Genomic DNA, 21,269 nt, shown 5'->3' with positions numbered 1-21,269 from the left:
TGCCATGGAGACCCCCTCCCACCTTCTGCCACAATTTTTCCAGTAACACCACTGCAGAAATCCCTGCTTCCCGACAGGCCCGGCCTGCTGCCGGCAGCCAGCACGTGGGGCTGGGGGCCAGCCGCCGGCGCTTAACCCTTCCCCTTCCCCACCGGGAGCCGGGCTGTGCAGCCTGGGCTGCTCCCCCGCCGCCCCCCGTGGCAGGCATCGCTGCCGGACCCGAGCCCCTGGCGCCAGGTGCTGCACAGCGGCTGCTGCCATCGCAGGGTTCAGCCTCAGGGCCACGCCGAGGAGGGGAGGTTGCGGTGGCAAGGGCAGAGGGTGACCGGCCGGCCCCAAATGCCTGTGCAGGGGCAGGGGCTGGGCCGAGAGCACGGTGCTGCGGGGTGGGGCCTGCCTGGCACGGCAGGGGCAGGTCACTGTGGGGGCTGTGCCCGCCTGCCCGGCCCGGCAGAGCAGCTGGACCCAGGCCCGAGGCAAGCGCTGTAATTGTTTTCTCTGTGGCCGGGGATGAATAATTGAGAGGTCTTTGAGGAGAATTAATTAGCCGCTCGTCGGCAGTAAATGCTTTTCTCAAGATGATAAAATAAACCCTGTGCAGCACGGGGTGGGGGATGGACGCACGGACGTCACCAGAGCTTGCACGGGGCCGGGGCCAAGCCCCTGCCCTTGCCCCTGGCAGGCTGCATCGGGGTCTGCTCTAGGCCTGGTCTCCGAGAGCTCCTTTTCGTGGAGGCCGAGTCTTGGGGCAGCTCTGGGAGTCTCCAGCGCCCTGCGACCCCCTTGCTCTGCCCCTGCCCCCGGCTCTGCCCCGGCCCGTGGGTGCGTGGACAGCTGTGCGAGTGCCAGTGCCCGGGACTGGCCTGGCCCTCCCCTGTGGGCTGGGCAGGAGGGCAGTGCATCTCTGTCAGCGCTTCAACAAGGATTCCCTTGTTTCCGCGGGCCTTGGCCTCGCTCCCTTGCCGGCTGCTAACGAGCCTGGCAGGAGAGGCCGGCGGCCCCAGCACCGGGTGTCCGTGAATCGGTCCGGCCTGACTACGCGGGGTGCAGATGTGGCAGGCCTCAGCAGATCGGGGTGCAGCTGGGGTGTCCTCGGGGCAGCGGCAGCCCGGGTGCGGGGAGTTGAGGGGGAAGTGCTGCGGCCTCCCCCTCCGCCGAGCCTTGCAGCGGCAGAGGCATTGCGGGGGCGAGGGGTCTGGTGCAGCAGTGGCCGGCGGCCCGGGGCAGGGGGTCGCTAATGGTGCAGGGGATGGGGGGAGGGGGCGAAGCACCCGCTGCAGGGCCCGGGGAACCGTCCGCCACGATCCACCCGCCCCAGGGAGGGACCCGCAGCGCCAGGCGCTGGCCCCCGGCTGGGGGCACGGGAGGCAGGCGGCTCCGCACCCCACCGCGCTCCTGGGCCAGCCTTGGTGCACAGCCTGCAGTGGGGAGCCCAGCGGGCGGGCCTGCAGAGACCCGCCAGCCACACTTCCAGGAGGGAGGCAGCACAGGAGGCGCGCAGGGAAACACAGCGGCCCCCAGCCCCAGGCACCCACGTCGCTGCCGGGCCCTGCTCCCTGCCCTGCCGGGCTCAGCTGTGGGGGTGCCTCTGGGGGCTGCCACGCTGCCAGGGGCCCATTCCTGCCAGCTTGGCTCGGCCGCCCTGGCACGGCGTCCCCTTCGTCACGGCTCTCCCGTCCTGAGCCTGGCTGGCAGGCCCGTGTTGCCTGGTGCTGGGCAGCTACAGCGGCATCCCGGCATCCCCACGGAGGCTCCGGGAGCTTCTGGGCCGAGCCTGGCCCCAGGCTGTGCCTGCTCCCTCGCTGCTTCACTGCAGCCCTTCCTGACCTAGCCGGGCACCTGGTCCATCCGCGGCACTTGCTGCCCCGTCACTGTGCAGCCGGGCAGGGAGCAGCATCGTCTGCCCGGCTCCAGCTGCTGCACTCCCGCCTGGGCCTGGCCCGGCTTCATCCCCGTCGGGGGAGAGCACGGCGTGCGGTGGCCCATGCTCGTGCTGCGCTGCAGCTCCGCGGGGGCAGCCGGCTCGTGGCCCTTTGCCCCGGCTCTGCAGGCGCCCGGCCAGAGCTCTCCCCTCAGGTGCACCCTGCTCCCTGCCCAGGCGGCGCGCCTTCCCGCAGGCCTGGCACCTCCCACCACCTGCCAGCAGCCGCCCGGCTCCGGCACCGCCTGCCCAGGCTTGCTGGAAGAGATTTGCATTCGTGCGGGGCCTTCTCGGAACCGGCGCTCGCACGTCGTTCTCGGCGAAGCTGTTTGTCCAGGAAAGGAGGAGCCAGGAAGTGGGACCTGCTCTCTCGGGTTTCCGAGCGCGATGCGCTGATAGGCTCGTGGGGCCCTGCGGTGCCACGGGCAGAGCCAGGCCCTTTGCTCTCGCGCTGCGGTTTGTTTTGCTCAGGGAACCAGAGTGGCAGGTCTCTCCCTGCCCCTGCCCCCGCCCCCGCCCCCATCCTGCCCGCAGTGCAGCGCCGCAGCCGCCGGCACCTGCTTGCTTTCACTTGCACGTGCGGGCGCTGCGCGCCCAGCCGAGCCCTGGCCAGGACTGCGATGCTCAGCGCCGGCGGGCAGGGCTGGGCCAGGCACTCGCTGGCTGGGGAGCGTGAGAGCCACCGTGCCTGATCGGGTGAGGGTGCGGGCTCTCCCCTGGCCCTGCCACCCTCCGTGGGAGCGCTGCCTGCCTGGGTCTGCTGCAAGCCGGGACGGCTTAGCTAATAGCCCAAGTCCCCCAGGGAGCCAGAGCGGGAGGTGGGGGATCATTGCAGCATTAGCAGCAGGGGCCACTGCCCGGGGCAGACCGTGGGACCCAGGCCTCAGCCTGCCTTCAAGCTTCCCCCTTCGGCAGCGCCCAGCCACTCCAGAGGCTGCCCCGGGGCATCCGCGGTCACCCAAGCTGTTTGTGCACCCACCGGCCGTAGTTTGCAACAGGTGCCGGGCTCAGACGAGGCTGGAGCATGAACTCAGGGCCCTGCCCAGACCTGGGGCATCAGGCCTGGGGCATTGTGCATGCTCCATCCGGCACCACAGTCTGCCCAGAGGCAGCTGCGCAGGGGCTGAGTGACCGTCCAGTCCTTGCATGAGACACCTGGGAAATCGGAGGGCATCCCTGCAGGACAGCGCCGGCTGGGCCGGCCCGACTCCTGGGTTTCTCCTTCAGCCCAGGCCCCTCTGTGCTCTTCCACTTTGCTCCGAGGGCTAGAGTCAGCCGGGCTGTCCTCCGTGACCTGGGCACTCGGGGATGTGAGGAAAGCCCTGCTCGGACCGCGTGAGCCCCCAGGGTCACCATCAATGAGTGGGGCCCAGCGCACTTGGAGCAGGGCGAGGGCGCAACCGGCAGTGCCCCCAGCGTGCCAGGCTTGCGGGACCCCTCATCTCTTGGGGCCCTGGGGCAAAGCCCCGCTCCTGTGGCCGGTTGCGGGGTTTGCCTTCCAGAAAATCTCCCGGGCTGTGGTGAGCCAGCCCTGCGGCGCGGCGGGGAGAGGAGGAGCAGGGGACACGCTGCGTTTCCTGCTCTGAACGTGCCTTCGCCGGCCCCTCTCCTGCTCTTGCTCTGCCCGTTGGGCCTGCTGCAGCTGCAGGGAGGGGGCCGGGCTGGGGATGTCCAGCCCGGCAGGTCAGCGCCGGTTTCAAGGGAAGCCCTCGCTGCCCTTCCCGTCCACTCGCCAGGCCCCAGCCCTGCTCCAGCGTGCGCTCGGCGGGGGCTGCTCTCCCGCTGCCCAGCTCCAGCATGGGTGTGTGGAGGGGCCGAGCCCCGGCTTGCAGGGGACCACTGCCTTTCCTCCTGCTGGCAGCTGGCTCCGCATCCTTCCCCACCGCAGAGGCCGGAGAGAGCCCAGAGCTGGGCCTGGCACACGCAGGGGGGCAGTCGCGCACCTGGGGTGCAGGAAACCGGGGTGCAGCTGGACGGTACCCCTGCACTCGCGAGCTCCATCTCCATTTCCCGCGCAGGGGCCAGGTGCTGAGCCCCCAGGCACAGCCCTGCCCGTCTTATGCCCAGTCCTGAGCCTGCAGCCCAGGCTGGCAGAGGCGTGCGGGGAAAGGTGCAGGCAGCCGCTGCGGGCTTGCTCCGCGTCTCCCAACAGGGCAGGGAACGGCCCCGCCAGCACCCAGGCGTCTGCCCTGCCCCAGTCCTGCCCTGTCGGGCACCTGCAGTGCTTGGACTGGGCTCCCGAGCTGCTCCCTGCGGGGCGGGGACTGGGCAGGAGAGGCTCGGGGGCAGGAGGAGCCATCCCTGGGGTTGTGTAACCCAGGGTGCACGGTCCCGCCCCAGTCCCGGCGCGGAGGGTGCGGGGAGAGCCCTGAAGCCACTGCAGAATCCCAGGGCTCTTACAGAAAAGCCCCGGGGCAGAATTCCTGCCCAGCGCTGACTCAGGCGCTGCCGGAGCCGTGACTCAGCCGCCCCCAGACGCCCTGTGCTCGCTGCGGCCGCAGGGCCGGAGGCCACAGCCCATCCCTGAAGCTGGGGCCCAGGGCTGCAGGGCGCCACGTCCTGGGGGAGCCCCACGGGGCCCTGCGGAAGCACCGGGGACCACGGGTCTCCCTCTGGGCAGCAGCTGGGCCTGGTGGGAGCTGCACGCTGCCCGAGGGCCAGGCCGGGCACCCTGAGGCCCGCGGCGCAGGAGAGCCCCTTCCAGGAACCGTGTGCGCGGGGACCAGGCTGCGAGTTCCCGACAGCGGTGTTTGCTCTGGTTTTAATAACAGCAAATCAATGGGGGCCTCGTTCCGGCCAGAGCAAGCTCCCGCCGCTCCTTTTATTGCTTTTCTAACGTTTTTGTTTTGTTTTAATGGATGAAAAAAGACAGACCGGCAGCGCGGCTCCAGCCCAGCCGCGGCCTGCCCTCCCCCCCGCCGGCCGCGTGCTTCCCGTGTGCCCGGAGCCGTCCCTGCCACAGGCTACTTGTGCACTGGGGGCCCTGTGCCTTGCTCCGTCCCTGCTGTGTGCTTTCCATGTCCCTGTCCTTTGCTTCCTATGTGCCCAGCTCCATGTTTGCCATGTGCTTCCCATGTTTTTGGACCCATCCCTGCCATATCCTTCCTGTGTGCCCAGCTCCATGACTGCCACATGCTTCCCGTGTGTCCAGCTCTGACCCTTCTTTGTGTTTCCCATGTGCACAGCTCCATGCCTGCCATGTCCTTCCCATGTGCTCTCCACGTGCCCACCTCTGTCCCTACTGTGCCTTTTCTTGTGCCTGGCTCTGTGCCTGCCACGTGCTTCCCATGTGCCCGGCACTCCTGGCGACCGGCTCGCTGGGGTTGGCTATGGGGAAGCTGAGGGAAGGGGCTCCCGCCCGTGTGCCAGGGTCAAGGGGTGTCAGGAGCCCTTGTGGGGCTGTGTGCCTGGGTGGACCCGGGAGCTTGCTCCCAGGTCCGTGCTCCTGCAGCGCAGCAGAGACGGTGCCCGTGGGTCCAGTGGTGCCAATGAAGGCAGCAGGGGAAGCGAGTCCTTGGCCAGAGCCTGCAGGGCAGGCTGGGAGCACCCGGCAGCCCAGGTGCCTGCAGCACGCACAGGGGCCGTGGAGCAGGCTGCAGGCCCTGGCGCCCAGCCCCTCCCTCTGCCTGGGCCAGGCCGTGATTCAGCCCCTCCCCAGGGGGTTCCCTTTGTGCTGCTTTGGAGAAGGGATTAGTCACGGCCTCCCAGCCACAGCCCATGCCTGGAAAACCAGCGGCAGCCTTGACTCAGCACAGCTCCCACGGGGTCTGACCCCTTCCCAGCCTGGGGCAGGGCTGGGGGACGCTTCACTGGGGGGTGCCAGAGCCTCTCTCCCTGTGCCGCAGCAGGAATCAACACTGCAGGCAGCCCGTTCCCGTTCCCGTACCGGGATAACGAGCCCTCGAGGGCGCTAGCGTGGCAGCCCGGCCTGGGCCGTGGTGTGAGGGCAAGTGCTGGTGCCAGAGGCTGCGTCGGCATCACCCGTCTCCAGACGCCGACCTGCGCCTGCTGCCGAGGGGATCCGTGGACTGGTGGGACAGCAGCCTGGCTCCCACCCCCGCACTGCAGCCCCTGTGCCCGGCTCCGGGATGGTCCCACCTCTGCCAGGCCGAGGGGCTGTCCCTCCTGCCATGGAGCCATGGCCAGGACGGGCCCCTGGCCACTGCCCGGTCAGCAGCGCTGCGTCAGGGCCACGCGCTGGGAGCAGGGCAGGAGGCTGACGCTGCGGATGCAGGCAGGCTGGGGGTGGGGGGAGCACCTGGTCTTGCTCAACCTGCCCGCGACGCTCTGTGCTCTGGCTGCATGATGGCTAGCCCGTGGCATGGGGGGCCCGAGGGGCCATGGGCATGGGGGGCTGCAGGGAGTGAGCACGGGGTCCCAAGCAGGGGAGAGGTGCGTGGTGCTGGGGGCTGGGCCCTTTTGCCCCAGAGCCCTGGGCAAGGGGTGAAGTGCTAGCGACCACTGTAGTGGGAACTGCAGCGGACCCACGATGCTGGGATGCCCTGGTCGCGGCAAGGGCCCGGGGCCCCACATTGTAGGGCCCCTTTGGCAGTATGTGGCCCACCCCACACTGGACAGTGCCGCTGGCTGCACTGGGTCCCCTGCAGCCCAGCCAGCACCACTTCACTGCCCGTTCTCAGGGCTGCAAAGCCTCCCAGCCAGGCTGGCACAGGGCATGCAGCTGGCTCGCTCCATGCAGGGCCCAGCCCAGCAGTGATTGCAGGTGGGAAGCACCTGGGGACGCTCCAGGTGAGCTCTGCCCAGGGCCACCCACGTGGTGGGAGGGAGCTGGGCCAGGGAGGGAGGTCCCACCATCCACCTTTGCCCTCGCGGCACCATGGGGGGGCCCAAGCCTGGCCCATGGGAGCGGCCCGGGGAGCTGGAAGCAGCAGGGCCATGGCAGCCCCACACTCATAGTTTCATAGTTTCATTAGTAGGGTCGGAAGGGACCTGAGCAGATCATCTAGTCCAACCCTCTGCCATGGCAGGGAAGAGCACTGGGGTCAAACGACCCCAGCAAGACGTTCATCTAACCTCCTCTTAAACACCCCCAGGGTAGGGGCCAGCACCACTTCTCTTGGAAGCTGGGTCCAGACCCTAGCTGCCCTGACCGGGAAGTCGCGCCTCCTGATATCTAACCTAAACCTACCCTCTGCCAGCTTGTGACCGTTATTCCTGGTCACTCCAGGCAGTGCTCGGGGGAACAGGGACTCCCCCAGTGCCTGCTGAGCCCCCCTGACTAGTTTATAACAGGCCACAAGATCCCCCCTCAGCCTTCTCTCTTGGAGGCTGAACAGGTTCAGGTCCCGCAGCCTGTCCTCGTAGGGCCTGCCCTGCTGCCCCCTGACCACGCGGGTGGCCTCCTCTGGACCCTCTCCATGCTGTCCACATCCCTCCTGAAGTGCGGCGCCCAGACCTGGACGCAGTCCTCCAGCTGCGGCCTGACCAGTGCCGCACAGAGGGGGAGGATCACCCCCCTGGACCTGCTCGAGATGCATCTGTGGATGCAGGACAAGGTGCGGTTGGCCTTCCTGACCGCGTCCCCACACTGCCGGCCCATGTTCACCTTGGCATCAATGATGACCCCCAGATCCTTTTCTTCCTCTGTACTGAAGAGAAGGGAGTTCCCCAGCCTGTAGGTATGGTGCTGGTTCTCCCTGCACCAGGTGCAGCACCTTGCACTTGTCAGTGCTGAATCCCATCCTGTTCTCATCCACCCACATGTTTAACGATTTCTTTGCCTCTGTGTTCCTAAGTAGGGACCGGAACAGCCACTTCCCTGCTGGGCCCCCCTCGGGCCCTGGGGGAGGCACACCTGGGCCATGGGTTAGCGTGGAACTAGTTAAGGGGCTTCTGGAGGGGCTGGACGTGTTCAAGTCAGCCGGCCGGACGATCTCCACCCTAGAGTCCTTAAGGAATTGGCCGAGGTCATTGCAAGTCCCCTGGCACGGCTTTACGTTAGGTTAGCTATCAGGAGGCGTGACTTCACAGTCAGGGCGGCTAGGGTCTGGAACCAGCTTCCAAGAGAAGTGGTGCTGGCTCCTGTCCTGGGGGTGTTTAAGAGGAGGTTAGATGAATGTCTTGCTGGGGTTGTTTGACCCCAGTACTCTTTCCTGCCATGGCAGGGGTGGGGGTCGGACTAGATGATCTGCTCAGGTCCCTTCCGACCCGACCAACTATGAAACCCCTGTAACCTGTGTAGGTCTGATTGTAGCCTATTACTCCCTTCTAGTGTGCCCACATCCCCCCACATCTTAGTGTCATCAGCAAATTTGAACAGGTGCTTTTTACCCCCTCGTCCAAGTCCCTAATGAAGATGTTGAACAGTGCGGGCCCGAGGACCGAGCCCTGGGGGACCCCACTGCCCACATCCCGCCAGGTCGAACGTGACCCATCCACTACCGCTCTCTGGGTGCGGCCCTCCAGCCAGTTGGTGACACATCTGACTGTGTGGGTGTCGACACCACAGCCCCCGGTTTCTTAATGAGAATGGGGTGAGAGACAGTGTCGAAGGCTTTCCGAAAATCCAGAAAGACAATGTCCACTGCTACCCCTGTGTCTAGGGATTTGGTGACCTGGTCGTAGAAGGCCACCAGGTTGGTTTGACAGGACCTGCCTCAAATGAACCCCTGTTGGTTGCCCCTGAACATAATCTCCCCCCCGGCCCCTCGTGGACATGTGCCAGGATAACTCTCTCAAAGAGCTTCCCCAAGATCAAGGTAAGACTAACTGGCCTATAGTTCCCAGGTCCTCCTTCCTCCCCTTTTTGAAGATGGGAACCACGTTAGCCCTCTACCAGTCCTCTGGCCCCACACCAAAGCACCACGAGTGCTTGTACAGCCGTGCCAGGGGTCCCGCAATGACCGCAGCCAATTCCCTCAGCACTCGGGGGTGGAGATCATCCGGACCCGCTGACTTGAACACGTCCAGTCCCGCCAGACATCCCCTGACTAGATCCTCCCTGACCCTGGGCCTGGGTGCGCCTCCCCTGGGGCCTGAGGGGGCCCGGTGGGGGGCTGATCCGGTCCCTGCTCAGGAAAGCGGAGGCAAAGAAGTCGTTAAATAGGTCAGCTTTGTCGTCTGGTGTGACGGCCAGATTTCCTAGTGTGTCTTGCAGGGGCCCCACGTTACCAGATACCTTCTTTTTACCCCCTATGTATTAAAAAAGGACTCCTTGTTGTCCTTGATCCGGGTTGCTAGTCCCTGTCCCATCTCTGCCTTGACCTTCCTGACCCCCCCTGCATCCCCGAGCAACCGCGGTGTAGTCCTCCCTGGTGATGTCCCCTCCCCGCCATCGGGTGTGCGCCTCCCTTTTAGCTAGGAGACATTCCCGGATGCTTTTGGTGAGCCGTGGGGGCTGTGTGCCCTCCTGCTCCCTTTGGTCCGTGTTGGGATTACCTCCCTTTGGGCTTGGAGGATCGTCTCCTTAAGGAGCAACCACTCTCCTTGGACACCCGGCTCCCCTCCCCTCCCCTCCCCTCCCCTCCAGGACCTCAGCGCTTCCCCAACTATTCTCCTTAGCTCGTTGAAGTCCGCCCTCCTGAAATCCAGGGCTGCTGCCTTGCTGCCGGCCTTTGCCACGTTGCGTTGGATGGTGAATCCCAGCAGGCGATGGTCGCTGTCGCCCAGGGGGTCGAGCACCCGCAGCCCCCGCACCAGGTCATCACCCATGGCCAGCACCAGGTCCAGCAAGGCATCTCCCCTGGGGGGGCTGTGCACTCCTGGGTTAGGTGGAGGTCCTGCTTTTGGGCTAGGGACCTACGTGAGCGGTCAGACGTGGCTGACTGCTTTTCCCAGCAGATGTCTGGAAAGTTCAGGTCCCCCATGATGACCACGTCCTTCGACCTAACGACCTCTGTGAGCCGTGCTGCTTGGTTTAGCGGTCCAAGGCTTCCTCCGCCCTCGTCTTCCCCTTCCCCCGACAAGCCTAGTTTAACGCCCGGCGGGGGAGATCCGCCAACCTAGAAGAAAACACGTGCTTACCTTTGGGGGAAAGGTGGAGCCCATCCCACCCGAGCACGTCTCTCGTTGTGATGTGCTGGTCATTGTCGAGGAAATCAAAGCCCGGCTTGAGACACCGTTCCCGAAGCTGCCAGTCAGTCTCCACAATGCACGTCGCGTGCCGTCTTCCATGTCCACTCACTGGTAGGACAGAAGAGAAAACTACCTGTGCGCCCATCTCCTTCAGCACACCCCCAGAGCGTGGTAGTCCCCCATCAGGCGGTCAGGGCTTCTCCTGGCCGCATCATTAGTACCCACACGGATTAGGACCATGGGGTAGTAATCAGTGGGCTGGATCACAGCCTGGATCATCCCCTTCACGTCCTGAATCTTTGCTCCAGGCCGGCAGTAGACCTCACGTATCGAGGGGTCCTGGCGACAGGTGGGGCCTCCGTACCTCTCAGGATGGAGTCGCCTATGACGATCACTCGACGCTTTCTCCTCTGGGCCTGCTTATCTCCTTCGGCCTCTTCAGAGTGTGGAGAGCGTGGAGTTGCCTCCTCTCCGGTTGCCTCCTCTCCCTCCTCCTCCTCCAGTGTCGTCAGGGCTTCGTACCTGTTCTCCAGACAGACCAGAGGAGCTGGTGCTGCCGTGTTACGAGCAGCCCCGGTTCGGGAGGCGACCGTCTGCCACTCTGCAGCGGAGGGCACGTCCTGGGGTGCTTCTTCCTTGGATGTGTGACCCTGCAGGGAAAGGAAATAGCCCTCGATTTCTTCCTCCACCTCCCTGATTCCCCTCAGCCTGCTAACCTCCTCCTGGAGCTCCCTCACCTGCGCCTCCAGGGCCCTAAGGTGGGCACCTGCAGGACAGGTGTGGGGGTCCCCAATCCCTGCCCCCCCGGCCTTGCTGGGCAACCACTGCAGGCCAGGGGGTGGGGGGATGCCAGTCCCCCCATGGGCTCTGTCTGGGTGGAGGCCACAGACAAGCCCCAGGTAGGCTGCTCCCCCGGGCAGGGGCCCTGGGAGCACTCTGCGTCGACACCATCGTAGGAGTTGCTGCTTGTTCATGGCTGAGTGCGGTGCCTTCGCCCTGCCCTGGCAGGAGTCTCCCTCCTGGCCCTTCCTGCTCGCCTGCCGCGCGGCTCCCTACAGGCTGAGGTAAGAGGGATCTGGGGAGCTTCCCCTCTGGATCCAGCTCAGCTGTGTCTGGTCCCTCTTCCTACTTACCTTAGGGGGACCAGCTGCTGCCGCCCCCACTGCTGCTGCGTCTGCCTCGGGTTGGGTAAGGGGGCACACGTGCATGTGGGACACGTGTGCCTGGATCCCTCCTCTCCTGACTGCTCCTGGCTCCCGAGGTAGTTAGCCCTGCTGGGAAGCTGGGTGCTCCCCAGGCACAGCGTGGCACTGACGTGCCGGCACTGCACCCAGTGCCTGACCCGGCACGCTGTGGCCTGACACAGGCTCTTGGAGGGGTTGGGGCTGGGGTGGGGGGACCAGACCGCGCCCCTGACCCCGGCGCCCTGTGCTGCAGTCACGGCCCCTGCCCGGCAGGGCCCGAGCATGGAGACCCCTGCCTCCCTGGCTCCCGTCCCGCTGGGTCCTGCTCCCGCACTTCCTTCTACTTCTCCTTTGGCCGTGGTCCCGGATTCGGGCGGGGGGGCAGGAAGAGCCTGCGGCTCCCGCTGCCATGACGACCAGCTTTGTTTGAAACACTCCCCCAAAATGCCAGGACTTTCCTCGAATTCCAGCCCTGTGGCCGGGAGGAAAACTTCCTCTGTTTCCATGGAAACCGAGGGGAGGATTTTCCGTCCTAAACATCTGTCTGTAAACAGTTGTGAAAGCGGAGCCCCCCCCGGCCACGGCAGGGCCGGGGGGAGGCACGCAGACGGGCCGGCGCTGAGAGCCCCGGCCCAGTGGCAGGCGGCTCGTGGCTCGTGACCGTGCCCCCAGCCCAGCTGCCAGTGAGGGGGTCCCACAGCCACGGACGAAAGCAGCTGCCAGGGCAGCCTTGGCGTGGCGCAGCGCTGCTGACCACAGCTCGTGCCTGGGCCGTGTCCAGCGCTCTCCTCCCCTGCCTGGGCCTGCAGGGAAGGGCCAGGCCGGGCTGGGCCGCTCTGTCTTGTCCCCGCTGTGGGGAGCCCTGGGTCCCCTGCAGAGCCTGGCCGGCTGCCCCGGTGCCGCGGCCACCGCTGCCCTGTCCAACATGGCAGGTGTGGCCGGGGCCACGTGGCGCGGGTGGATCCAGCCCCGCGGCCTCAGGGCTGCACCTTGCTCTGGCTGCTCTCACTGCAGGGGCCAAGGGTCCGACCCGCTCGTGGTGCCCGGAGCTGCCGGTGCCTCACCCAGGCAGACAGGGGCTGGACCTCCATCCTGCCCCAGCCCCTGCCTGGAGGGGCTGGCTCTGTGCTGGGGTGCCAGGCCCTGCCACCCAGGAGGCTGGTGGGTGCCCCACAGGGCTTGCAGCCAGGGCCAGCACTGGTTTGGCTCTGTGTGGCCCAGGTGGGAGGGTAGCGCTGGCATCGGCTACGTGCTGTCCTGCCTGGCTGGGGATGTGCTCCTTCCCAGCCGGTTGGGAAGAGCCTCCGCGGTCCCGGATGAGTCAGGAAAGCAGCTGCTTTTTCCAGTCCGGCTCCCTTCGTGTTTCCGTGGCCGGCAGCGCTGATGCAGCCGGCGGGGACGGGCAGGGGAGGCAGGTGGGATGGGCAGGCAGGATGGACCGTGGTCCCCACCCTGCGCCCGGGGCAAGGCAGGGTTCTGTCTGCTTGGGCTGGTCATGGGGGCCTCATCAACCACCCCCAGACTGCAGAGCCCCAGAGCAGCCACGGTGGGGAGCCCTGGCACTGCACCTGGTGCCTGGCGGGGTCCAGGGCTGGATGGCACCTCTGCCCCCCCCGCACCCTACCCCTATTTCTGCCCCCACTTCCCTCTCTGTGCTCCTGCTGGTGGCTTCCCATGCCCCTCCTTCCTCCACCCTGCAGGGCCAGGGGACTTCCAGCGGGTGACATCCCCAGGCTTTCCAGGAGCAGGGAAAGGGCTGCCATGGGGGAAAGCCGCCCGGGTTCCCCGGAGCCAGTCTAGCCGCTTCTCGGATGGGAAGCCCCATGACGTCACTGCCAGGGCCACGCAACCGCCGGAGCAGCGAGACGGGCTGAGTGCCCCCCTCCACCCGCTTGCCCAGCTCCCAGTTCCCCTTTTGCCCTTGCCTGCTCGTGGGACGTGGGCAGGAGGGCGAGGGGGTCTCCAGCTGGGCCTCCAGCTCCTTCAGAGTCACGAGTCTGGCCACAGCACGTCACCAGCTCTCGGGGGAATGCCCGGCCTCGGGGCCTGGCGGGTGGGCAGCGTGGCTGGGGTGCCAGGCTGCAGCGGGGACTGCGGGGCCGGCAGCAGGCTCTGCCCAGCCCGTAGCTGGCGGCTGCTGCAGCTGCCTCCTTGGCAGGGCCACCTCGCAGGGGCTGGTGGGGCCATGCGCCAGTGCCATGCTCCCTCATCCCAGCTGGACGCGCCCCTAGTGTGGCCGTGCCGGGGGCACCCGTGCGGACGGGCTCCGTGGCCAGGCTGCTCGTCAGGCTGCCAAGGCTCAGGCTCATTTGACAGCTACTTGGAGCCGGTTTGCATCTCTGTGGCCAAGGGGTGAGCTCAGCGGGGAGGGCTCTGCGACAGACACCCCTGGCCAGCGCTGGCTGTCCCCCAGGCACCAGCCCCCCTGGCCGGGGCCACAGGCCGAGGCGTTGGGGCTGTGCCACGGCGGGGGCAGCCCCAGCTTCGGTCCTGGGGCCGGGAAGCGGAGGGAGCCGCAGGGGGAGGGCGGCTTGCTCAGGCCTGCGAGGAAGGGGCCGGGTGCAGGCTCAGCTCCCGCCTGCTGATGGAGTGGCCCAGGAATCTGCTGCTGGCGCCTGCTCCAGGCACTGGCTGCTGGTCTTGCTGGAGACCCGGCCCTATGGAGACATGCACGGGGCTTCTCCTCCCTGCAGCCCACATCCCGCGTGGAGCAGCCCACAGCTCCCCGCGCGTGCTCCGGGTCCCAGCATGCCTTGTCCTCGCCCCAGGAGCCCTGCCCCGGTCCCCAGCTGAGCTCTCAGGTCACAGCACGGCCTCAGGCACGTGGTGGCTGGCTTTGTGGGGGCTGCCCAGGCTGGGCCTGGAGGAGTTTGAACAGACCAGTGGCTACAGCCATGCTCCTGTCCTCAGGGGCTAGGGGCCTGACTAAGGTCAAGCAGGGAGACTGCGGCATTGGCCGTGTACCCCATGGACATCAAATAGTCCCCTGGGTCCTGCCCAGTGCTCCTTCTGGTGCCTCTGTGCGCAGCCCCCAGCTTCTCCCAGCCCTCCCCCTCCTCCCAGGGCACCAGCAGGGCACCTGCAGCCTGGCCCCCAGCACTGTTGTCCCCCCGCCCCCAGCCCAGCAGCACTGCAGGGCTGAGTGCACAGGTCCTGGCCACGGGAGTGTGAGCCCCTGGCCCCGGCCCGGCCCAGGCAGCCGTTGTGGGGTGGAAGGAGCAGGTGTGTTGGCGTTCAGGAACCTCCAGCTGCAGCCGCGCCCGCACCCGCACCCGCAGCGCGCCTGCTGGGAAATGCTGCAGGAAGTGTTGGTGCAGGAGGTCGCCAGGCAGGCTGCGAGCCAGGGAGCCAGGTGCAGAGTCCCCTGCCCTCACCCCATCCTGGCAGGCTTCCTGCGGCTGCCTGGGCCCCAGGCCCTCCCTGCACAGCCGCGCCGCTGTATCAAGCCTGGATGCTGCTCAGGGGGCCCAGCCCCACGTTGTGCTGCTTGAACCCGCCTGGAGCCAGCCCATGCCCTGTGTTGGCAGGGGTGTTGTGCATGGGGGCCCACCCAGGGGCCCTGTGCTCGGAGCTGTGCATGGGTCCTTGCCCTAAGCACCCTCATTGCTAAGGATGGCTGCATCCTACCGCTCGGCCATCCCTGGGCAGCAGCAGCAGGGCAGGGGGCTCCACCCCCCACCCCCCTGCTGCCTCTGCCAGGCCAGAGCTGGCAGGAGGAGGCTGCTGTGGGTGGGAGCGGGTGATGCTCAGGCTGGTGCCTGTGTGTGTCTGGGGGTGCAGGAGATGCAGCCCTGTCCCCACCAGGTGCAGACGGATGTTTGCCCGAGCCAGTGCATGGGCGCCTCCAGGCAGAGCCTGGGGAAGGGGCAGCAGGAGCCCAGCACCCTGAATGAAGGGCGACGGGATGTGCCATGGGGCTCTGCAGTGGGGAGCACCCAGCCCTGCCATGGTGCTGTGTGGTGCAGCCAGGCTGGCACGGGGCCCCCGGCCCTCCAGCCCCAGAGGCTCCAAAATCTCGGTGGGTTGCTGCAGGCCAGAGCAGCACCCCCCGAACCCAGCCCAGGCCATAGCCCTGCCAGGAGGCTGCACTCCCTTCTTGTGGCTTTGTGGGGCCTTCCTTGTGCCCGGGGCCTATCGGACAGACGCATCCTGCTGCGAGGTGCTGGGGCGGCAGGCTAAGGAGCACACCTGTCTGGGCGTGGGGCTGGAGCAGGGTGGCATGCTGGCAGTGCCAGGGCAGGGATGGGGCTGGGGTCCTGAGTGGTGGGTGGGGAGCAGGGCACCAGCTGGGTCTCCTTTTGCCACCTGCAGCTGCAGATGAAAAGCAGCTGAGGATACGCAGCTGGGGCTCTGCGTGCTCCTGCCTCCCCCAGCCCTATGCTGTGCTGGGTGCAGAAACGGCTGAAGGGAGGGAGCACAGGTCTGTGAAGCGCTCGCAGGGCCTCTGGGCCAGGTTACAGGGACGTGGGCGCCAGCCCCAGGGCTGATGCTGCTGTGTCCCCTCATGGGCTTGTGACGGGAGCACGAGCAGCTTGAGCTTGAGTGGCTCAGGGATGGCCCCAGCCTGGCGCCAAGTTAACACCGTGCAGACCTTGCATCCGGGGGGAGGTGGCAGCCCAGTGCTGGGCACCGTCCCAGGCCGCATGCCCTCGCGGTGGGTGGAGCTGGGGCAGGGCCCGCCAGCACTGAGGCTCCCCTGGCTCTGCGTCCTTGGGCCGGGGGCAGCTGATAGGGGACACCTGGGAGCGCAGGGGGCTGGGGCCAGGGCCAGTGCCACATGCCTCCGGCGCCCTGCGAGCCTGGCGGCAGGTTCAATCTTGGCTCCCTTGGCGCTGGAGGGGGCAGCTGACTCCACAACCTACCTGCCTCCCTGGAGGCTCTTTCACCGTCCTCCTGCCTGCCGGGGGGGTGGGGGAGGTGACAGGCGGAGGCCAGAGGCGCGATGAGAGCCAGGCCCTGCCCTTCCCCCTCTCTGCCCATTTCCTGCCTCGTCCCCACTGGGCCCTTGCCGGGAGAGTGGCCTAATCGCGCTGGAGCAGGTCTTCCCGGTCCAGGAAATGGCCACACGGGCGGGGTGAGCTCAGCCCGTGTCCCGGCAGGAGGGAGCTGCCTGCCTGTGACTCGCCTGACGTCAGGCCGGGCCAAGGCCGCGTTGCTCAGGGAGGCTTGTGAAATCCCAGGCAGGGATTTGTCCACCAGCCCGTGTGTCACGGCGGGTCCGGGCCGTGTCCTCAGAGCTTCCCGGACTGTCCGAGTCAGCAGCTGGTGAGAGCGAGCCCAGAGAGGGGCCGGGAAGCCAGACCCACCCCCGGGGCGTGGGGCAGGGGCCTGCAAGACACCACGTTTCTCCCCGGGGAGCCGTGGCCCCCGCGGCTCCCTCCGTGCCGGGAGCCCCTCGGCTTGCTACGTGCGGAGCCGCTCTGCCCCTGGCGCCCCACGGCCCGGCCGGCCCCCGGCCCCCGGGTCGCTGTGGCACTGGCCCGCTGCCGAGCTCCCGGGAGCCGTGACTTCCACACGTGTCCCTGGGCAGCACCACTCGCCCTTCTGCGGGGCCCTGGAGGCTCGGAATAGCCCCGAGAATGGCCAGCCCTGCCCCCCTGCTTCCCGCCAGGGCCCCTGCGACGGCGCCCCTGCAGCCGGCAGCGCTGCGGGCGGGCGGCGGAGGGGAAGGGGGAGGAGGCCGCGCGAGTTTCCTGGCACCGGGCTGAGAATAAGCAGTGGTATTCCGGCCTTCCGCGCCGCTGTGGAGACCCCGCTGGGGCGCGGTGCCGGCGGGACGCGCCTCGGCGGGTGGCAGGTGGCCGCGCGTGGCTGCGGCTGGGCGAGGGGCTCCCCCGGCACGGACACGGCCGCGCGGGAGCAGGGGCCCGAGCCTCTGCCCTGTTCCCTGGGCTTCAGCTGTGCCATGCGGGGCAGACCAAAGGGCAGCACAGCCACGGCGCCCCGGGGGCACGCCAGCGGTGCCCGCCCGACCCGCTGGCATGAGGTAGCCTGGCCCGGGAGGGGGGCTGGCGCTGGGCAGGGGCCCCGGGACACCAGGCTCCCAGGCGGGCCTCCTGCCGCCCTTGAAGGCTGGACGGAGCAGCCGTGTCCCCCGCCACGGGGCACGGCCGCTCCTCTGCTAGCCCCAGCCCCCTGGACTCAGGTGCTGGCAGCTCCACGCGTGTCCCTGGCCCCCCCGGGGGCTAATCCACTGCCCCCCTCCCAGCCTGGCCAGCCCCTGCGTGCGGCGCCTTGGCCCTTCTCTGGTAGCACCGCCGCCGCTGGAGCCCCTGCAGACCTGGCCTCGGGGCTTGAGGGGGGCGGCTGTCAGCTCCGCGGGCTTGGGCCCCACGCTCTTCCCCGCTGGCGCCGAGCCAAGCCCGGGGAGGCGCTGCCTGCCCGCGGCCCCCGGCGCACTCTGCGGGGGCTGCCCGGACCCCCGCAGACGCCGGCTCGGGCCCGGCGCTGGCAGGGAGCGGGCCCCGCGCCGCCGGGCAGGCCGAGGCGTCTCAGCACTCAGGCATCCTTTACAGTAAGGAGCGGTGCTCGCGCGGGCTGACTCACCGCCGGCAGGAATCACCCCTGCTCGGGGTGGCAACCGCGGGACGCTAGCGCTCGCCTGACGTCAAGCCCGGCTGCCCTTCCAGGCCCGGCGGGAGCCCTGGGTGCGGAGCTGTGGCGGGGCCGGGACCGCAGCCCGGGGCAGGCGGGTGGGGCGGGAAGCAGACCCAGAAGCTGGGCTTTTCATTAAAAAATAGTGCTCTTTATTATAAATTATGGAAAGGCTTCCTTCCTGAATATAAATATAAATATGTGCAAAGTTCTCGTCTGAGTCTGGTTTGGGTTGAGTTTTCAAGCATGGTTTGCTCAGCCCTCAAGGCTGGAGGTGAAGGTGGAATCTTTATAAAAGACAGTGATTCAGCCAGGTCTGTAAACATCGCTCTCTTGGGAAACCAGAAACACCCGGCTGCTCTTCCAGGCCGCGGCGGCCCCGGGACTCCTCCGCGTGCTACATTCGGTTCGGATCCGTGCGGCCAGGGGCCGGGCGGAGACCCCTCCTCTGGCGCGGGCCGGGGGCCTGCGGCAGGCGGGCAGCGCTTGGGGACAACGGCCGGGCTCCCGCGTGGCGCCCACGCGCCGCTCGGGACGGCCTCGCCTGAGCCGGCGCGCGCTGCGCGGCCGCCCGCTCCTCGGGACGGGGTCGAGGTTAAGGCACAGTCCCTCGGATGGCCAGCGCGGGACCCGGCGGACAGCCGCCCCACGCGACACTGTCCCCTTGAAACGGAGGAAAAGCCCCGGGCTCGCTCCGGCCGGCCCTCACAGCGGCGCGTCGTACTGGCCCAGGAAGTCCTGGATGGGCCCGGGCAGCTGCGCCACCTTGTCGCAGGCGTCGCGGTGGCCGTTGACCGTCTTGCGGCAGAGGTGCTGCAGGCTGGAGACGCTGGCGGGCAGCGGGCGGCTCAGCACCAGCGGGATCTTCTCGCCGCCCGAGTAGATGTAGTAGGCGCGCTGCGGCCGGCGCGGCATGTAGTGCTGCACCAGCTTGAGCACGCAGTCGAAGCGCGGCACGGGCTGGCCGCGCGGGTCGCTCTGCAGCGCGAAGCTGCCGCCCTCGCACTGGATGCGCAGGTTCTTGGTGCCCGCCTCGGTCTTGACGCTGAGCGTGAAGAGGTGGCGCTGGTCCGAGCTGTCGCGGATGAGGAAGGTGCCGGCCGGCTCGGCGCGCAGCAGCGCGTTGGCCTCGCCGCCCGACACGGCGCTCCAGTAGAAGCCGCTCTCCTGCAGCTTGCGCGCCGCCTCCAGCACCAGCTGGTACTCGCCGGCCGAGCGGAAGGTCTTGAGGCGCAGGCCGGCGTCGGCCGCGCGGCTCGGGCCGCTCATGCCGGGGGGCTTGCTCTGGGTCACCATGGCGGGGCGGGCTGCGCTCCGGGCGCCGGCGCCGGCTCTTATAGCGCGGCGGGACGAGCCAGGCGCCGCCCTCGGGTTCCTGGAACTCGGCTCCTTCTTGTAACGCGACTCAGCCCCCGCCCCGGCCCCGCCCGGCCCGCCCCGGCCCGCCCGCCCGGGCGCGCCGCCAGGCACTGCCGGCCCATTCCGGGCAGCGGCCCCGGCACGCTCCGGGACCGCCCCGCCCCGCCCCGCCCCGCCCCGCCCCCGCCGGCACCCCCGGCCACGGGGCCGGCGCTGCGGAGGAGGGGGCGCCGCGCCGCGCCGCGCCGGCCTGGCTCGCGCTTCCCAGGAGACCTGCCGGGAAGAGAAGCCCGAACCCCGGCAGGAACCTGAGCGCAGCGTTTGGGAACAATCGCGGGAAGCGCTCCGCTCTCCCGACCGGCGCCCCGGGGCCTGGAGAAACGGCCGGTCACTGGATTGTTCCGCCCTGGACGTGCAGCAGCGGCGGCCCCCGTGGGGAAGGGGGCACCGGCCGCGCCGGGGCGCACAAGGGGCCGGGACCCCCGGGGATGCCCCGCACCTGCGAGTCCCCTCGCGTGCGGGCGAGGTGTGCCAGGCAGGGTTCCCACACGGACTGGGAGGGAGCTCGGGTGCGGGCATGCCGGCTGCCGCTGCGCTGCGGGGGCTGGGCCGGGAGGGTTTGCCCGTGGGGGATGTGTAGGCCAGGAGCCAGGAGGCTTTGCATTGTTCATTCTGGCAACTGGCAACTTTGACCTTAAAAACAAGGCGCACTCTGTCAGTGGATTTGGTTTTAAATAGCCGTGTTTGCCCTGGAGCTGCCGCTGCCTTTGCCAGTCAGGGATAAACACGAGAGGAGCAGTTCTGGGAAGTGAGGCTGCGGTGAACCAGCTGGGCTGAAGTGCAAGGGAGCGCTGGAGCTCTGCCCCGGGCGGGAGTGGTGAAACACAAGGGAAGGAGCAGAGGGCCTGGCTCAGCTGGCTCGGGCGGCAGGGCCCGGCCCCGGTGCACGGATCCCCGGGGACGTGCCCGAGGCCCGGCTGGGTGGACCCTGGCCAAGCCCTGCAGCAGCCCCTGCCGCTGCCAGGACCAGCCTCCTGGCCGGGGCCACCCCGTCATCCAGGAGGGAGGACAGCAGCACTTGCTTCCTCTCTGGCTGCCGCCCAGCTTCACCTTGGCACTCGCTCAGCCCACCCCCGCCCCGGAGGCCGCGTCAGGGATTCCCTCTCGGAGGCCACGTCTCGCCCCCTCCGTCGCTGCCACCCAGAGCAGGGGGGGCTGCAGGTGGCGGGGGCTATGCCCTACCCGGCGTACCCGGGGGCAGAGCACGGGAGCTTTTGCTGAAGGAGTGGACTCCTTTTGGGCGGGGACAGTGCTGAGCCCTCCTGGGGCAGGATGCCCGAGGGAGGGAAGTCTCCCAAGCCGGCTGCCCCTGGGCACCGGAGACAGCGAGTGCTCCTGCCTCCCTGCCAGGAGGACGGGCCGCCTTCTGACCAGCTCCGCCGAGGCAGCGCCCACTGGCCTTGCTCCAGGGGCAGAGGCTGCAACTCTGAGCAGGCGGAGTCTGATCTGGCATAGGTATGGTGCGCGCCTGGCCCAGGCAGCCCTGCACAGGGGGTCGTGTCGGGGCAGAGCTGGGGGCGCAAGGGGTGTGGAGGATGGGGCAGGCGTGTCCTAGTGCTCCGTCCTGTAAATCCTGCTCTGCCCCGGCCGCTCCTGCACCTCTGGACGCCGGGAATACCCTCCGAAGCAGCCTGACAAGATAATGATGCGTTTCCCTGGCCTCTGCCAAGGAGCAGCTCGCTTGGATGGCTCCCGAGCCGCCGCTGGCCGCCTGCCATGCCACAAGCGGCTGAGAGTCCCTGGGTATTGGGGCAGCTCCATCTCCGCCCGCGGCGCGAGCCCGGGGAGAGGGCGGCCAGCCCCGGCTCCGCGGGCTCCTGTTCCACGGCCGGGCTGTGGGTGGGGGCGTGGGCATTTATCGAAAATGAGCGCCTTGTGGAAGCGCGACTCTGCGCCTCCGTGGTGGGGCGGCTGAGTAAGAGGCTGTTGGGCAACAGGGTTTCAGATGACTGCGATCCAGGACAACTGGAAATGAGAAATACAAGCAGGGAAAGCGACCCCGCAGGAGCCAGGGCGCCGGCTTCCCAGCCGCGCTCCCCTCTCCCTGCCCGCCCGCAGCCCCGCGGGGGCCGGCGCTTGACCACAGCCCCGGGCTCTGCCCGCTCCCATCTCCTGCG

The 21,269-nt window shown here is 68.2% G+C and overlaps 2 protein-coding genes across 3 annotated transcripts; both read right to left on the bottom strand.

Moving 5' to 3' along the window:
• Positions 1-1,849: 1,849 nt before the first annotated feature.
• On the bottom strand, positions 1,850-11,552 carry LOC149859161 (uncharacterized). Of its 2 annotated transcripts, XM_090060184.1 has the most exons (4): positions 11,089-11,552; positions 10,320-10,605; positions 9,905-10,063; positions 1,850-9,632 (listed from the first exon to the last, which is right to left on the bottom strand). In XM_090060184.1, exons 1-4 carry the CDS (start codon positions 11,161-11,163, stop codon positions 9,439-9,441), a joined length of 714 nt encoding a protein of 237 aa, XP_089916310.1. In that variant the 5' UTR covers positions 11,164-11,552; the 3' UTR covers positions 1,850-9,438. The 2 variants fall into 2 exon arrangements, with proteins under 2 accessions (XP_089916310.1, XP_089916311.1); XM_090060185.1 differs by having other exon boundaries at positions 1,850-10,063; positions 11,089-11,539.
• A 4,477-nt stretch (positions 11,553-16,029) lies between these two features.
• On the bottom strand, positions 16,030-19,153 carry SOCS3 (suppressor of cytokine signaling 3). Its single transcript, XM_090061337.1, has one exon. It carries the CDS (start codon positions 19,027-19,029, stop codon positions 18,439-18,441), a length of 591 nt encoding a protein of 196 aa, XP_089917463.1. The 5' UTR covers positions 19,030-19,153; the 3' UTR covers positions 16,030-18,438.
• Positions 19,154-21,269: the final 2,116 nt, after the last annotated feature.

Source organism: Crocodylus siamensis, chromosome 8 (genome assembly GCF_052110815.1).
Source record: "Crocodylus siamensis isolate JL-2025a chromosome 8, ASM5211081v1, whole genome shotgun sequence".
In the NCBI taxonomy this organism is placed as follows: domain Eukaryota; kingdom Metazoa; phylum Chordata; order Crocodylia; family Crocodylidae; genus Crocodylus; species Crocodylus siamensis.
Note: the sequence above shows the minus strand (reverse complement) of the source record. Positions and strands in the feature narration are given on the sequence as shown.

Excerpts from the sequence above, each read along its gene's own strand:
- LOC149859161 (XM_090060184.1), bottom strand. The coding sequence starts at position 11,163 with ATGCACGTGTGCCCCCTTACCCAACCCGAGGCAGACGCAGCAGCAGTG. Across the intron at positions 10,606-11,088 it reads CAGCAGCTGGTCCCCCTAAG|GGTCACACATCCAAGGAAGA; the intron begins GTAAGTAGGAAG and ends CTTTCCCTGCAG. Across the intron at positions 10,064-10,319 it reads AGGCGACTCCATCCTGAGAG|TGAGTGGACATGGAAGACGG; the intron begins GTACGGAGGCCC and ends CTGTCCTACCAG.
- SOCS3 (XM_090061337.1), bottom strand. The coding sequence starts at position 19,029 with ATGGTGACCCAGAGCAAGCCCCCCGGCATGAGCGGCCCGAGCCGCGCG.